At 41.0% G+C, this 18742-nt stretch overlaps 1 protein-coding gene across 3 annotated transcripts in view; it reads left to right on the top strand.

The window, feature by feature from the left end:
• CFAP47 (cilia and flagella associated protein 47) overlaps positions 1-18742 on the top strand; it is a 313997-nt gene that overhangs the window by 293877 nt on the left and 1378 nt on the right. For all 3 annotated transcript variants that reach the window (XM_069971016.1, XM_069971013.1, XM_069971015.1), the window contains exons 62-64: positions 4706-4877; positions 5084-5245; positions 9264-9432. In XM_069971016.1, the coding sequence (XP_069827117.1) occupies positions 4706-4877; positions 5084-5245; positions 9264-9432 (503 nt within the window). The remainder of the gene's footprint in view (positions 1-4705; positions 4878-5083; positions 5246-9263; positions 9433-18742) is intronic.

The raw sequence follows: 18742 nt of genomic DNA, 5'->3' as shown, positions 1-18742 counted from the left end.
ATCTAGCAGATTGACGCTCGTTTACATCGTTGATCTGGCCCTGCTCGGCCTGTGGAATAGGACCCTATGTTTAGCAGTTGTTTTGGAGGTGACAGAGTGCCTGCATCATAGCAAATGTAAATGAATGGGTTCAAATTGCGGTCCACAAATGGCCATGACTGTGATCTGACAGTGGTAAGAATTCCATCCAGAATGGGTTTCTTGGGACTGTCATATTATGGCTACTTTCAGGTCACAACACAACCCCACTTACATTAGCTGTGATGTAGTTTGAGATCTGGAGTGTAACACAAGAGATCTTTGCCTGTATGATCTGTGTCGCTCCAAAGTTTCCAAATAGCCTTAAACTCTTTAAGTTTGCAGTGGATTTCACACTGCGAGTTCCACAGAAAAATCTGCTGCAATACTTGGTGCATGTGAACGTACCCTAAGGATGCCCAAGGGTGCCTGCGAGTTTCTGCTACGAACCGAGGTCCTGGAAGGCCCCTATCACTACATACAAGCAGTGGTCTGAAAGACCGATGCGTGTATGTAATGCAGCCGCCCCCTTAACCCCATCGGCTCCCGCACCGCTGTCTCCATACATTACCTGGCTCTGGCAACACGGGGTCCCGGCGTCTTGCTCTGCCGCCCAGCCAATCAGTGTGTTGCCCAGCCGCAGCCACCGATTGGCTGGGCGGCAGAGCAGGACCCCGGGACCCCGTGCAGCCAGAGCCAGGTAATGTATGGAGACAGCGGTGCGGGAGCCGAAGGGTTTAAGGGGGCGGCTGCATTACATACACGCAGCGGTCTTTCAGAACACTGCTTGTATGTAGTGATAGGGGCCTTTCACGATCTTGGCTCGTAGCAGTAACTCGCTGCGAGTCGGTATGTGTGAAGGCACCCTAAAGAGGCATTCCAACTTTTTTTTCTAACAATGCACTAAGCTTGGGGGGGAAACAAAAAAGACATACAGATGTAGCCAGGGTTAACATGATCCCTGACTCAACAATTGTCAGGGAGCTATGCTAAGTCAATTAGAGTGTCGAGTTAAATGCGTCATTGTGATCAAGTTAACCCTGGCTACATCTGTACACTAACTTTCTTCGATCCCCCTGCTGCAGCTGTTCTCCCACAACCGGTCTTGTTGCTTAGTGATGGCTGTGTCTGGAATAAGCATGTGCACTTCTTGCTCAGCTAATCTGTGGCCACAACAGTGCTGTGAAATAAAACAGTGGCAGGAGAATGAGGAAAAGAAGTATATGTTTTTGTTTTATGTTTTTCCCAGGTGGTGCACAATTGAGCAATTTACTGTTGAATACAATGCTGGTGTTCTAACATCCTTAGCACAGATGGCCTATAACAGCATATGATCATTACTGTCTAAAAGAAACAGAAAAGCGAGACTCTAGTCGGCAAAAAAATCCACAAAACTTAGTTTTTTTTAGCAGTGTAAAAACATTGTCTGGTCAAATGAATCCAGATTTCTGTTGTACCATGCTAACAGGAGGGTGAGAAGTTGATGCAAGCAGTATAAATTACTGTCAAATGTTACGCTGGTAGATGTGATGTAAGGGTGTGAGTAATGTTTTCTTGGTATATCCTGGATGCTGTGACACCTGTTAGATGTTTAGACAGTAGGGCTTATCAACCAGATCTAGTCTGTAACCAGAATAATCCCCTCATGGGGAAATCTTACAATAACCAAAAAGAAATTTGGGAAAACACTAATAAAACATCACTTTTAATAATATACGTTAAAATAGAAAAGCCCAACAAACATCTAATACCACAGCCGTGGTTATCAGTGGGAGTGGTAAATGTACACCAAGACCACTCTCTGTGGTGAAAAGATAGTAAAAGGTGTGATCTCACCCACTCCACAGTCAATTCTGGTCTTGGTTTCTCTCTCCTGAGTTCAGTTTTGTATGGCACGGGGTACGCAGGTTCACTTGGCAGGCGAAATGTCCTCTCCCTTTTTGCCCCTAAGGGGGTGTGTTCTCTCTACCCATGCTCGCACGCGGTCCGTCGGGGCACTTGCCTTACACTCGGACCATACAAAACTGAACTCAGGAGAGAGACACCAGGACCAGACTCGACTATGGAGTGCCTGAGATCTCACCTATTACCATCTTTTCACCACAGAAAGTGGTCTTGGTGTGCATTTAGGTTTAGGAAATTGGTGTGTGGCTTTATGGACTTTTTATCGTTGTACTTTTTGTGGGGCTTTTCTATTTTAACGTATATTATTAAAAAATTTCTTTTTGGTTTCAGTAGGGCTTATCTAAGTATTATAGCAACCAAGTTCATCCAATTATAGCAGCTGCGTAGCCTGTGGGGAAAAGAACATAGTACACAGTGGCGGTCTTTGGCACCAAGCAACCCAAGCGATCGCTTGGGGCCCGCAACATCCAGGGGGGCCCCCACGCCCCGCTCTTATGCTCAAGACCGCTGGACAGGGCCGCTGCCCCGCTCGCTGCTGCCATCTGAACTGTAACTATGAGCATTCGTAATGAGCGCTCATAGTTACATGCAGCAGCACTGACAGGGCGGGAGACATTGGCCCCCTTCCTGTCAGTCACTCTTGTGGCCCCAGGAAGGGTTTTCCCTTCGGTCACAAGTGGCAGCTTTGTCTTTGTGGTGCCAGCGCTCCAGTGACATCACTGGAGCATCGGCGCCAGGACAAGGGGAGTGCGGCCTCTTGTGATCGCAGGGAAAACCCTTCCTGTGGCCACAAGAGTCAAGAGAAGAGGAGACGCCCGGACCCAGGTGAGTATGTGTTTGTTTTATTGTGTTATATACTATATGGGAGGGGGAGCACACAGGGGTCTGTTTAACTGGGGGAGCGCACATCGGGGGTCTATATAAATGGGGGGAGCACACTGGGGGGCTATATAACGGGGAGCACACAGGGGGCTATAGACTACTGGGGCTTCACAGAGGGGTCTATATACTACTGGGGGCAGCACACAGGGGGTCTATATACTACTTGGGGCAGCAGAATGGGGTCTATATACAACTTGGAGAGCACACAGGAGGTCTATATCCAAGTGGGAGAGCACACAGGGGGGCTATATACTACTGGGGGAGCACACAGGGGTCTATATACTACTGGCGGGGCACACAGGGGGTCTATATACTACTGGTGGAACATACAGGGGGTCTATATACTACTGGTGGAACATACAGGGGGTCTATATACTACTTATGAGGCACACAGGTGGTCTATATATAACTGGGGGAGCACACAAGGAGTCTATATACTACTGGTGGGGCACACAGGGGGTCTATATACTACTGGGGGAACCACACAGGGGGTTAATATACTACTGGAGGAGCCCACAGGGGTCTATATCCAAGTGGGGGAGCACACAGGAGGTCTATATCCAAGTGGGGGAGCACACAGGGAGGCTAAATACCCCTGAGGGAGCACACAGGGGGCCTATATACTAGTGGGGGAGCACACAGGGGGTCTATATATAACTGGGGGAACACACAGGGGCCTATATACTACTGGGGGAAGCAAACAAGGGGTATATACTACTGGGGGCAGGACACAAGGGGTATATACTATTGGGGGCAGCACACAAGGAGTATATATTACTGGCGGTAGCGCACAAGGGGTATATACTACTGGGGGCAACACACAGCGGGGGGGGGCAGACATAACTTCGCTTGGGGCCCCAGAAATGCCAAGACCGCCCCTGATAGTACATATGGTAGTATAGACATGAACAGGTTCCAAAAACATAAAGGGCAATATTCTTTGTCCACCCTGGCAGTCACAGTCCTCAGGTCTTCAGATCTCTAAGACGAGGAAAGTTTACAGCATGTCAGTGCCTTCATCTAATGGCATCCGCTTGGGAAACAACATCTCCCATCATGCATTGCACCACAGAGCCAACTGCTGGGTGCCCACCCCTTGTAGTGTCTGCCAACCACTGGCTCAATCTGCTTTTCCACAGTAATTTTTCTATTTTTTTATCTATTCAACTACATATATAGATTAGAGAAAGAGAAAGAAAAAAATAAACAACTTTGTCTTTTACCTATACTACTCAGGAGAGGCTGTTGTTTCCCCACCCGTGGACAGGTGATCACTATTTGATGTTAGACGGTGTTACAGCTTGCCTGGCAATAGAAGTGACCTCTGTCTCAGAATGGAGGGGGAGGGTAGAATAGCCGAGACAGAGTGGATGGACCAGGAAGTGAGGATTTTCAGCAGCTTCAAGGTGTGAGTCAGGATGTGCTGCAAACAAATGGACCAATTCATGTAATAGAAACCTATTACATACAAGCTTAGATTAGTGGTGGGGTTTGAACAGGGTTACATCCTTATTGTACGGACTTCCCCTTTAAGGAGACAACAAACAGGTCCAGTCTATCTTGTGGCCCAGCTCTGCCACAATAATGAGAGCCTCCTACAACAGGCTTCAAATACCCTGTAGAATTGCTGATTTGTGAATCAATTTCCACTCGTCTATTTTTTATGGTTTAAATCACAAAAAAAAAAAAAAAACTTGTTACTTTCATCAGTGTGTCAAAATATTAATGTGTATTCTATCAATCCCGAACATTTGTTCCTGCAGGGCTTTAATTAAAATGTATCTGTACTACATTAGGCAAATGATTGTACGGATAGAATGTAATGCATAGTAAAGACTATTTATGTCACTTATGTTTATAACACTGTCAACACAGCTATTAACCATTTTTCTAATATTAGGTTTCAGTACCACAGAAGAATTTTTATATGAAATTAAGTATGAATCTGAAGAGTCAAAATCCCAGCTGGAACCATCTGTGGGGATTGAACTAGTGAGGAAGGAACGTGATACACCATCTGGGATTGTCACATTAATTTTCAACATCATTTTTGCACCCAATAAGTCAATGAGGTAAAGTGTTACATACTGTATATAGAACGTTATGCTTGACGTTATTTTCGATCACTTTAGAAGACAGGAAATGTTGAGCCTCCGAAAGTCATATTAATGAATAATATTTTATAAAAATAAAGGCTTGCAAACTAGGCCTAGAGTAGACATCCTTTTCCGGTTAGCCATAAGCATTGATTATTTGCTTTTTATTGATTATATCTCAGGCACTCTGCTGTACTAGTTGTACAGTGTGTAACTGGTGGAATATGGAAGTTTCCTATTCAGTTTGCTGCCACTGAACCAAATGTGGATGACATCATTCAGATTGAAGCAGTTGGACTTAACAAAGAATCAGCTGTTGGATTCAGACTTTCCAGTCAGACAAGGTAATATAATTTCTTTTCTTTTCACACGACAAAGTGTATAGAACATGTTCCATTATCACTAATACATTTTATAAATATAGGATGTAGAAGATACAAAAGTTACAGACGAGAAGTCTAGACAACCATCATGATGAGAATGCTACTGTTTTACATTTAGTCATTAGCAGCACATCTGGTTTTCTGAGCACTATAGATAACCTGCATGCATGCTATGCCCAATAAGAATGTTTGGTATACAGTGTATACTGGAAAACAAGTCAGATTGTCTTATGTCAAACCAAATTATGTCAAATTTGTAAACCAAGAAATATCTTCTCTTTGGAAACTTGAGTGTTGTAGTTCATAAATTACCTTCCTAGCAATTAATCATTCTTTGATCCATAGTAGATACCTTTTTTAATTTAACATCACATTGTTTGATGTTGTATTATTTTGCTAATATTTATAAATTACCTAGTATATTTTACATTTGTTTCCCATTGAGAAACATTCTAAACACGCCAAAAACATGGTTGTGATTTTACATATGCAGTATTTTTCTACAAAGAAATCTTCCACATAAAATCGGTCATATATTACTTATGAGCTATATATAAAAAATATATTGCACAGATGTAGAGTTAACAGTCCGAGTCATAGTACTTTAAAGGGTTATCCACCTTAGAGCGAAAAGATGAAATGCTAGCTGGTCTTACTCCTCAAGTCCCCCTGAGTATTTTGAGCCATCCCGTATTTCTAGCTGCTGCCGTTCCTGAGTTATACGTTTTTTTAAAAGCCGATCTATATCCAAGATCAGAAACTACATTTCCCACATTTTCCTGATTGGTCCATTTGGGTACTCGCCCCCTTAGCTTTATTTCCTGCCCACTGCTGTCATTACTATTGCACAGTAAACACAGGGCTGTTTTTTCACATATTTTGCATCACATCACCCCAGCATGTATTCCATACTAACTGATGATGTAGCAGAGCTGACGTGTGCATGGTGTAGCTTTGTGCTGCAAATGGGCATCTGTTTTCTGGGGGTGGGGGGGCTGTAGTGTAGGTTTAGATCTCTGCTTGCTGACTGTGAATGAAAACATTTTAGTTCCATCCAGACTCTCAAAACATCTATAGCACTTATACAATATACAGAGCTGAGGCACAAAGACAGATACATATGTATGCATTCACTGACAGCAAGCAGAGATATAACTATAACGTTTCATATTACAGAGACCTAGATTCAGGGACACATGTAAGTCTATGAAAGCAGCACATGTGCATGGAGATGATGCAGATGATGTCTTCTGGGGGTCGGGTTACCAAGTGAATAGACAGCTAACCCGGGCCCCAGAGAGGAGATCACATGTCCTCCTGTGACTACAAAGGGAGGGTGTAAGAGGGAGCTGAGTGTGGTCAGAGTGGACCTAGAGTAGAGGATTTTACATGTCCAAAGCCAATAAGAATGAGAAAAAAACAGGGAAAGGCTATGTTCACACAATCAGATCCGTTTAAAATGACGTCCGTTATTTTGAGCCTAAAATAACGGTCGTCATTTAGATGTCTGGCCTTCCCTTGGTCATCCGAAGCTCAGCCGCGATTGGCTGAGCATAACTGTGCTCAGCCAATCGCAGCTGAGCAGCTGATGACGTGGCCGCGTCATCAGCCGCTCAGCCGCGATTGGCTGAGCACAGTTATGCTCAGCCAATCGCGGCTGAGCTTCGGATGACGCTGCAGAGGGCGGGCGGCACTCGGGAAGATCCGCCGGCCTCCCGAAGAAGACGTCACTGCTGAGGATCAGAGACCGTGGTCGGCACGTGACAGGTATGTATAGCGCACCACACTTCCGGGTACACGGGTGGGGGTGGTGGGACACGGGGAAGGGGGCCATTCACAGACATAACATACATTACAAAGTTGTATAACTTTGTAATGTGTGTTATTCTGTGAATAATTTTTTAGCGCCGGACAACCCCTTTAATAAAGTTATATTACAAACCCACCTCTAGGGTCAGTTACATAGGAAGCCAGTAAATGTTTTTTTATTTCATTTGTGGCTAAAAATTTCAATACTAAAATGACTGACGCTGGGCACCTAATGCCATAAAGACTTTTAAAGGGAATCTGAGGTGGCAGCAGATATCAATAAAAGCATTTATAATGTATCTTTGTTGTCTGCGTCTGTTTCTATTTTCACAAAATGTCTTATTCGGGCCATGAATAGTGTCAAGAGGGCGGGGCCTAAAGTTCCCTTTCCCTACCACTGCAATGCCTAACTGTGCTGACAAGAACTGTGCATACAGAACAGTGAGGCATGGCTGTGCTAGGGCCAAGTAACCCTAGACCCTGCCTCTTTGACACTATTCATAGGCAGAATAAAGCTTTTTTTTTATGAAAATAAATACACAAACACAGGCAACAAAGGCAACATTGCTGTTATTTTAAAACAGCCATTATTTGTCATTATATGACGGCCATCCACTCAATTTCAACAGTGTGTGAACATAGTCTCTCTGCATTTTTCAAATCTCTCCTGGTTTTGGTTGCAAAATACTAAGCAAAAATACTGTGTGTGTACATAGCCTTGATGACTGACGCTGCGCACCTAATGCCATAAAGACGTTTAAAGTTAATTTGAGGTGGTAGCAGATATCAATAAAAGCATTTAGAATGTATCTTTGTTGTCTGTTTCTATTTTCACAAAATAATGTCTTATTTGGGCCATGAATAGTGTCAAGAGGGCGGGACCTAAGGTTCCTTTGGCCCTAGCACTGCAATGCCTAACTGTGCTGACAAGAACTGTGCATACAAAACAGTAAGGCATAGCGTTGCTAGGGCCAAGTAAACCCTAGACCGTGACTCTTTGACACTATTCATTGCCAGAATAAAGTTGTTTTTTTTAATGACAATAAAAACACAAACACAGGCAACATCGCTGTTATTTAAAAACAACGACAATTATTTGCCATTATATGACAGCCATCCACTCAATTTCAACAGTGTGTGAACATAGTCTCTCTGCATTATTCAATCCTCTCCTGGTTTTGGTTGCAAAATACTGACCAAAATACTGAGCAAAAATACTGCATGGGTACATAGCCTAAAGCTCATTATTTGTTTTTCTAACTTTTAAGCATTAGGCTGCTATTAATTGTTAATTGGACTTGTATTCCAGCCTATAATTATTTTAGTAGGCATTTACAGATTCAATTATTTTTCTAATTGGCAAAGATTTTCTGAGGTTAGGTCACAGTGTAGGAGCAGGTTATTTGTATGAATTTCATTTTAGTAACAAGGGAGGATTAGTCCTGATTAGACCACTAAATATGACTGTATTTATTTGCTTTGCGTCACATCTGAATTCCTGTGCTTAGCAGGAAAACTTGTTTGAGGTCAAAAGGAGCAATTAAGTGGAGGAAAAATCCTGTTATGTGAAATGTAGTTATTAGGCAATTTAGTTATTAACATAAATCCTGATTTCACCAGGGTGGTGTGTTTTATGTCACTGGAGCTATTACCTCTACCTTGTTTGCTACTGTAGACATAAAAACACAACAAAAGCATAGTTTATAAAATATTATATAGTACACATTACGAATGCCAAACAATAATAACATAAAAAGTTGATAATTTTTTTTTAAATAGGAGGAGTAATACATTTCCAAGACCCCTATAACAAGAGCAAACTACTTCTATCAGTCTTTGTAACAGCGACTGTTAAAGGTGTATGACCTTTCCTTATTTCCCAGGGCACGCAGAGCTGCGTGACATAGGTGTAATGGCATTTGAGGCCAAACCATAGTGACAGATTAAACTGCAGTTTGCTACTGACATTTCTATCCTGTTAATCAGCACAGTAGAAGGAGGAAGGCTTCCGAGACCTTCCATCAATATATATTGCTAAAATCAGGTCTACACAATCCGATTGTATTTACTTTTCAGTTCGATTCAATATGTAGCATCATAAGCACTTTGCAAATATTTGCAATAAAATAGAATCTAATTGCAGTTAATATTTTCTTCTTGCTTTTATAAGGTACCCAGAGCCATTCAGTGCATACTTCATACAAGGAAGTGATCGGGAGTTCTTAGTATCACCGCAGTCTGGAGAACTGCTTCCCCTTGGAACTGCTGGGACATTAATTACTGTTAGTTTTAAACCTACAATGTACAGCAAGAAACACAAAGCTACACTAGTGGTCCAGGTAAGTTTGTTGAAAAAACTACTTAATGGGAGCATTGAAAATTAAAAAGTTATCCTAGCTACCAGTCAGATGCCTGCTACCATGATAACAAGACTCTGATTGCTGTTAGAGACTCCGCTTATCTGACATCTCAGGGGAGCAATAAATGGGGAATAGCAAAATAAGGTATGTATTAATAAACTCATAAAAATATACCTCAGTGGCTCCAAATGGGGTGTCTTGTGCTGAACCATTGGGGCACAGCTCAGGTCTCCCAGAGAATCATTTTGTTCTATTAAGTCAGTCAAACCTTGCAACTATAGCTATCATCAGTTAATATTTTAATTTGCAGAAATGCATGCTGTAGAGCTGAGGATAGACTTTACTGGGCTAAATCACTGCTATAATCTACCGTATTCTTACCCTACAATGCCCACATCCTGGGTACTGTACAGCCTTCTAGAATGGTCAGAAACAAATGAATTGGCCTAGAAATAAGAGGAGGGGCATATAATTAAAAAGTATAGATATGTATGTACAGATATGTATATACCGTGTCTTTGCTGCCAGTTTCCAGATGGCGATCACACAATCAGTTCATACATACCTTTAGAGAATATTATGTGATCCGTCATCTTCTGTTGTTTACAGAGGCGGGTCTGTGACACTGTCAGCTCCCGCCCTGCTTTCTGTCCGCTGCTGTGCCTTCAGGCTGCTTTTTGAAAGTTATAACCACACTGACACTTAAAGTATTTAATTTACTTAGAGTTAAAATCAGACATTGTATTGGCTTATTTCACTCAAATGACCATGTTCTAAGCATCTTTAAACATGCGCCTCTTTTTATAACTACATTGTACACACTTTAATTCCATTTATTCAAAAAGTCTAAGTTTATCCTATTAATTGTCTATGACATAGACCAGACTCAGGATTATCACATATATATTTATTTTTAATAATAATTATTTTAGTGCTTATGTCTCTAGTATTCTCGTTTAATCTGTACATTGGAGAATAGAATTGGCCTGTTAGTACAGCAAACCTAGAAGCTTTTGCCTATGGAAAGATATGGAGCTATTACCACATAAAGTCATCTTAAAGCTGGCGACACAAATGTTGATAAAGAAAAAGTTTTACCTTAGGTCAATAATACATTCCATGGTAGTCTATTCTCTACAGGTTTTTTTCATCATTAATGCCAACACTTAAACAAATGCATTCCATTTTTGGCATAGTTATCTATGTTATCTGAATGCTAATTTAGAAACAAAGGTCTGCTTAGTATCAGTCTCTGTGATGTCTGTTACTTGGATAGTCACTGCACATTGCTTCATAGATAAATAAGTATATTATGCACATTGTATAGTGCGGAACATCTCATTCACTGTACTGTATGCCGTAAAAACAATAGAGGTGGGAGGTGCGGCCTCTATGGATCAGATATGTTTTTAGAGCACAACCAAAAGATGCTAAATCAAATTGAGATTTAGGGAATTTGGAGACTGTGTCAACACCTTTGTTATATTTCTCAAACCACTCACGAATAATTGGCAGGGCACATTATTTTTCTTAAGTAGACCACTGTCATATTGGAATTCTGTTTCCACATCCAAGTGAATATTGTCCTAACCATTACATTGCTACTGACCTTTTTCTCCTGCTAGAAGAAAACACTATTTATTAGACCAGGCCACATTCTTCAATTGCTCCATGGGAAAGTTCTCAAGCTTGAAGGGTCACTGTCATAATGAGTCTTCTCTCCACAGTTCAAAGTGGAATGACTTTGTTCATACCTGGGGTATATTATAGGCAGAGGCAACATCCCATCCCAAGTTCCATGCACAAACCCTAATAATTAGAATATGGTTATAGCTTGAAATGCACCAAAAATGGAATGTTTGCCGTAGCTATCCAATCCCCTGTCATCAGCTGTGTCTCTTGATGCCAAACTGTGGAGAATGTGAAAAATTTTAAAAATCAACATGACAGTAATCCCTTTAAGTATCCATTGTAGACATGTATCACCCCTTCAAGCGCTAGGCATAACTTGGTCAATTAATTTTGCCAAGTGTCCCCTATCTATGCTCCTCTGGGGTCCTCCTGCAGTGTCTCCAGGTGGAGCATGCAGGAGGACCTCGAGGGAGCATGGTGAGGTAAGAATAGTCTGTTTATTTTATGTATTAAAGGGAAAAAATGTGTATTAAAAATGTAAACACCAGAGTTACCCTTTACTGACTAGGTGTCATATTCCTACCAGCTCTGCTAAGGGTTCTTAACACAGCATTAGAGTCGAGAGAATTTAATATATGAGGCAGTCAATGTTTTGACATTAAAAACAAACTGGCTTTGGATTTTTTTGCCACTGAATTTTTTTATGGGCCACAATGCGGAGGTTTAGAATCAGGGAAAATAATTTAAGTTGTCAATTCAAGTACTCTAAGTTGGTTTCTAGGGTTGAAGTGAAAAGAATAAGATTGGTTTCTCCACTTTTCCCATTGTTTATGACTTTACTTACTTTATTTAGATGACCAATTATTATTTTACCTCCAGGTATTGAAAAATTTTCAGAAATATGGATTGGCTTATTGGTTGAAAAATACATTTGATTAAGTCCGATTTTCTTCCTATTGGCAAGGCAAGGAAAGGATTCCTCTCTCCACCCCCCCCCACCCCCCCACCACCACTCAAAACCTAAAATGAGGGTAAAAGTTTTAGATTTTTAGGAATAAAGATAGCTACTATAATACTGGACTTTCTTCATAGCAATGATTAGAGGCTTTCTTTACCAAATCTTAAAACTTATTACTTATCATCTTAGCTTTATTACCTAGATACCTGGAAAAAGTGTATTTTTTTATATTTGATTAACCCCTTCCCCCGTAACAAATTCTGGACGTAATGACCAGAAGTCTTTTTTTCTGTTTTTCAATGATCACTAAGCAGTATAGCTTTTTTATTTTTCCATTGACATAGCCATATGAGGCCTTATTTTTTGCAGGACAAGTTGCACTTTTTATTGGTAAGAATTTGGAATATGTATGACTTTTGAGTCCCCCAGTTTTTTTTTTTTTTTAACAAGTTCACGGCTTAGGTTAAATAATAAAATAATATCATTGTTCAAGTCTTTACAGACACACTGATAACTTATATGTATATTTTCATACATATACCATGGAGACACATCTGGCGGAGATCCCGGTCGACTGGTGAGGTTCCTGCTCTAGTCTCTTTACATGTCGCGGTCACAATCTGACCTTGGCATGTAAAGAGTTATTCTATAGGGAAAAGAGGTTTATCCGTCCCTGATAGATAGAACAGGGGCCATACTGACAGCTGGGCTCCCATGATCGCTGCCCAGGGGCCCTTCTATACCTTATTTTAGGCCTGTTGTAAAAAGTCGTCAGTCTAGAATAAGGACCCTTAATGACCACCGTGAAAAGGCATATCGGCAGTCATTAAGAGGTTAAGGTAATAAGGCAAAATTATTCTACTATATTTAAAGTCTTAGGGCCAGGTCACACAGACTAAAACTGGCAGAATTCTCAGTGATGGAATCCCACCAGCCTCCGTCTCATACTGGCAGTCTATGGGAGGTTCGCGCGCCTTCTCTTTCTGCGCCTCTCTGCTCTGAAGAATTGACATGTCCATTCTTCCGTGCAGAGAGAGGAGGTGCACAAGCCTCTCATAGACTGGCAGGATTCCGCAACAGAGAATTTCGCTGTGGAATCCTGCCAGTTTTACTCTGTGTGAACTGGCCCTTAGGGGGAGATTTATCAAACTGGTGTAAAGTGGAATTGTCTAATGGAGCGTTTACACAGACAGATTTATCTGACAGATTTTGGAAGCCAAAGTATCAGTCTTTCCTTTATGACCTGTTCCCTGTTTGTAGTCTGCTACTGGTTTTGGCTTCAAAAATCTGTCAGATGAATATCTCTGTGTAAACACACTATTAGTGGCCACTAGCAACCAATCAGATTCCAACTTTTATTTTTCAAAGAATCTGTGAGGAATGAACAGTGGAATATCACTGGTTGCTAGGGGCAACTAGGACAATTCTACTTAGTGTCTGGTCAGTTAATAAACCCATGATGGAAATTGGGGCCGCTGGTCAATTTATATATGAAGAGTTGAAATAGGTCTATAATGCAATATTTTTATTTTTTTTAAATTAATAAATTGTCTGTTCTTGATAAATTCAGCAATGGTGGTATGAAGAAAGTTATTTATGCATATAACAAAGACAGGATTAAAAATTGGCATCTAATAAGGGAGCATTATAGTCTTACTAATAATGAAAGCAATGTCACAGGTGGGTGGGGGCAGGCATCCCTCCTATGGGCTGGCTATAATTCCAGGTTGAGTTAAGCCTTGTCCCTCCTGGCAGAGCTAACATTGAGGCCCAATAGAAGCTGCATCAGTAAGAGCAGCATTACATAAAAGAAAGCAGGGGCTGATAACTACCTTTTGGGTGGCACAGTGGTTAGCCTTATTGCCTTGTACTGTTGGAGGCCTGGGCTCAAATGTCACATGTATCATCTGTTCTACCAGTGTAATAAGCACTGCATTGATCCATTATATTGCATATTGATGCAGACTGAAGAAATTGGGCTTGGGCTGCACTGACATTGGATTGGCTCCCTGTGATCTCACTACAGGGAACCAATCAGGCTACTATACCACCAATGCAGGTACATAAAGTCCATTTAAATGCAGTTTTGACAGGGGCATTTAAATAGCCAGCATGGATGATTGGTCCATGCCAGCTATCAGCTGGGGTCTCTGGGTACTGATAGCAGCTGGGAGTTTACTAATTAATTTGCAACTTTTTTTTTTTTCGTGTAGCTAAGGGTGGGTTCACACTGCGTTTTTGCAATCCGTTTAACGGATCCGTTTTTTTTTTAACGGTCAAAAAAGTAGTGTCAACAGTACTTTATTGTGCGTCAAAAAAACGCATCCGTTTTTTTATCCGTTTTTTCCATTGACTTCCATTATTTAAAAAAACGGATCAAAAACGGATGCACACAAATGCATCCGTTTTTTGCAATCCGTTTTTTGCAAAAAACGGATCCGTTAAATGGATGCTGAAAATGCAGTGTGAACCTAGCCTTAGACTTGGTTTAATAATACTAATTGAAAAATTCCTCCCACTGCTTTTTGGTTTGTGTTGTCAATACTAGAAAATAATAATTAAAAATTTTTAGTTTAAAATAAACTGTGTTTTAGATACCTGAATCAGACATTTCACTTTATATGCCTAATCTTGTTGAAGTATGCAATAGATTCCAAAAAAGGAGCTTGTAATGGCTTGTATACAATACGGCGTTTGTGTACATTCTTCACATATTGGCAGATTTTTCATCATAACATTTCCTTCCTTCTACTTCGGTGAGTTTGATTTATTAAAGTTTATTGGACTGTTCATCCAGTGGATGGCAGAATTCTGAACTTCCTACATATATTTGACATTGCAAATCCACAGTATTATTAGGATAAGCAGATGCTTTCAGCTCTGAAGGGAAAACTTTGGTGTCAGAATAATAATTTTGTTTTATATTTTATAAGCTAATAGAAATGTTGACAGCTCCTGTATTTAGAAATTGATTGAAAGTATTACAGTCGTGTTACTTGGCTCTGTGCCTTCTAGCTATTACTATTGTGGCATATCACCTTTATATATGATAACGATATAAGGGGTCAATTGTAATTGTAGCCACAGAACTTAACTATCATGACATCTCCCTATTGTAGGTGACCCTAATTCTCAAACCTTTACTTATCAGCACGTGATGGCATATGTTAGCAATAAAGCATTATTCCTTATGGTAGGAGAAGGCTTTTTTGGACATTCGCATTCTAAGCAACGGCCAATTTGGGCAACAGCTGAAGACTCAAGGCTTAGAATCACTGACCTTTTAACATAAAAAGAAAATGATAATACTAAAGGCCAAATATATCTAACACTGATCTAAACATTATAGTCCAAATTATGTTAAAGGCAGTATAAAAGAAATTATCCCAAGATCAAAAGAAGCCAAATAATTGGGGTCCAAATTCTGAAAACAGAGATCAAATGTCCCCCAGTTGAATAGAGCATAAACATGAACTGCTAGATTTCTCTTTTATTTTCTATGGGGCTTGTGAACATTGCCATTCTTAGGATTGGTGGGGGTCTCAGAGGGCCCCCCCCCCACCGATTTGCTACTTATCATCTATACAGTATATAGGGAATCATTTTTTATTTTTGGAGAACCACTTTAATTATTGTTATGCCTTACTTGCAAATACCTGTTTGAGAGTTTGTTCACACATTGCATTGCATTGCATTATTGCAGTAAAGAACGGCTGGACGGCAATTAAATTATCGATTACTGCAATGGTTATGTTTACACAACGCCAAAAATATTGAAAAAGGCGGACAATTTTGCTATTTAAAAAACATCATTTTTGCCGCGATTTAACTGACTGCAATGGCAATGCATTGTAGTCAATGGAAAGACGTATGTCCAATGCACACAATGTATTGAATAACTGACGTTTTTAACCCGGTCGTCAAAAATAAACATGATCATTATTTTCGGACGTCTTTTGCAAACAGTGGACATTTTTTTTTTAGTTGTTCACACACAGTTTATCTTTTGTTACCGTTCTTTCTCCGTTTTTACTATTAAATTCAATAAACTTTTCAATTAAGCCACAAACAAAGGCCAATTAGTAACCTCAAACTAGAATAATGTCCCATCAGCCATCATTGCAAGGGGAGGCCAGACAACTTAATGACGTCCGTTATTTTAGACTCAAAATGCCGAACGTCATTTTAAACGGAGCTGAAAAGACATTGTGTGAACATAGCCATAAAGTGATGCAGCACTGCAATGAAATGATGGGTTACTGCAATGAAATGATGCATTTATATTGTGTTACTGTATGTGTGAACACAGCCGGCACACATACCGGATCCACAGCGAATATTATGCAGCAAATTTGCAATGAAATCCTCAGCGGATCTTTTATCAGTTATTTTGAATGAGATGACATACTCGTAGTGGGATTGACATCCTGCAGTGAGCATGTAAATGCCACCCTGGTAACCCTCTGGCGGTGGAGCCTACATTACCTGCTTGCGCTGCCCCACCACAGCCGATGATTGGCTGAGCAGGATGTCCAGACGCCGGGAGCCCCCCCCCCCCCCCCCCCCCCCCCCCCCGAAGCAAGCCGGAGCGTGAAGCAGGTTATGTATGTTCCGGCCGGAGGGGGGTTAACTTACATACTGGCAGTGGAATCCGGTACGTGTGAAACCATCCTTACGGTATATAGTTACATAGTTGATAAAGATTTTTAAAAAATGGTCCATCAAATTCAGACGCCATTCCAAAAACAAATCAAAGAGATTTGTCAAGTGACATTTATTTTTTGTTCTGTTCCAGTGATGAAGAAATGAATGGTTGCACAGTTCAGTTATTGGTTTTTTTCTTTCTATGTAGAATGAAAAAATATTAAGCTGATTGGTTTCCTATCTTTGCCTACTTGAACCTACTGCTATTCTGTATTGTGCTGTTTATTATAATAATTTACATGTCTCCCCCTTTACACAGAAGAGTGCTAGCACAGTACTCTGTGTAACAGAACCAATGCACAGCACTGTAAATAGGGTTAAATTTGGGTTGCTTTTCCGACATGCATGAAGATTTAACATAGGTTAATGAATCATATTCACAGTGAGCATAACCCTAGGGTACATTTCCATGAATCCAAAAAAGATAAACTGTTTCACCTTCAGCTTCACTTAACAAAGCAATTAGGATCCCCTCTGGGTTAAAGGCTTATTAAAAGCAGTGTTTTTGTACAGATTGAAATCAGCACATTGCTTGATTGAAGTAAGGCTACAACAATCAGGCCTGAGCTCATTAATAAGCAGTCTTAGCCAGCGCCGAGAAGAAACCACAAATTGTTCTGCAGGACTCAGCTTTGACTCAATTCTATTCCACAAGTTGGTTTCAGATTTTACTTTACAGTAAGGTTCTGTTCACAATACATTCAGGGCTGGTTTTAGACAAAATATGGTCCTAGGCAAAATTTAACATAGGGCCCAGTGCCTAAATATTGTACTATCAGAAAGTGGCCTGACAGGAGCGTTGGTAGGGTGTTTAATGATCAGGAGCACCAGGGGCGTAACTAGAAATGGCTGGTGCTGCAAATGATGGCAGCTTTGGGGGCCCAGTGTATTGCGGGACTGGGCCACTGGGTTTCTGATGACCCCAGTGCCCAACTTAATGGCAGCCTAACAGCTACATGGATGAGGGCCCATGATATATATGGTGGTCCATTAAGGTCAGGACCTGTGACTGCATGCACATATTTTATGTTTAAAGCGACTCTGTACCCACAATCTGACCCCCCAAACCACTTGTACCATCGGATAGCTGCTTTTAATCCAAGATCTGTCCTGGGGTCCGTTTGGCAGGTGATGCAGTTAATGTCCTAAAAAACAACTTTTAAACTTGCAGCCCATGCCAAACTGGAGTATCTGTGCCCTAACTATGCACCACCCCTCCGTCCCTCCTCCCCACCCTCTTCATCATTAGGAATGCCACTGGAACCTTTTTTTACATGCTGAACACTGCACAGGTGCTTAACGATCCAGCCCATGTGCCGGGCTTATACAGGTGGGGAATAGAAGGCAATCTACCTAGAGCATTTCTAATGATGAAGAGGGTGGGGAGGAGGGACGGAGGGGTGGTGCAAAGTTAGGGCAAAGATACTCCGGTTTGGCACGGGCTGAAAGTTTAAAAGTTGTTTTTAGGACAATAATTGCAGCCCCTGCTGAACGGACCCCAGCACAGATCTTGGATTAAAACCAGCTATCCGATGGTACAAGTGGTTTGGGGGGTCAGATTGTGGGTACAGGGTCGCTTTAAGAAACCGTTTTCTTGTCTGTAACACTTGATTGCAAAAGCCGTTCAAAGCCTTGGTGATCTATATGATGCCATGATGGACAATATAGCACCATGGTAGATGCTGGATGCTTTTGTAGTGCAAAAGCTTTAAGGTCTGGTGTAAGTATAACTGCTATACCATGCAGTGTACAGTATATCCCATATACCTTATATGCCGTACCATTACTTTATTTCTCAAGTCTCTAATGAAAGAGGGAAAATATAATATATGTGATGAGCCTGAAATAATAGAAGCATTGAAACTTTTCCAAAACCTGAAAAGCCCTTTGAAAGTAATAGTGACTTCCCACAAAGGTCATCTTTATTGTGTTTAGATTTATGGACCGGATTACATAAAATCCATGCTAAGGGGACAATTAGTGTATATGAGCACA

The sequence above is a fragment of the Dendropsophus ebraccatus genome, chromosome 5 (assembly GCF_027789765.1).
Source record: "Dendropsophus ebraccatus isolate aDenEbr1 chromosome 5, aDenEbr1.pat, whole genome shotgun sequence".
Classification (NCBI taxonomy): domain Eukaryota; kingdom Metazoa; phylum Chordata; class Amphibia; order Anura; family Hylidae; genus Dendropsophus; species Dendropsophus ebraccatus.
This window is presented reverse-complemented; position numbering and strand designations above follow the sequence as displayed.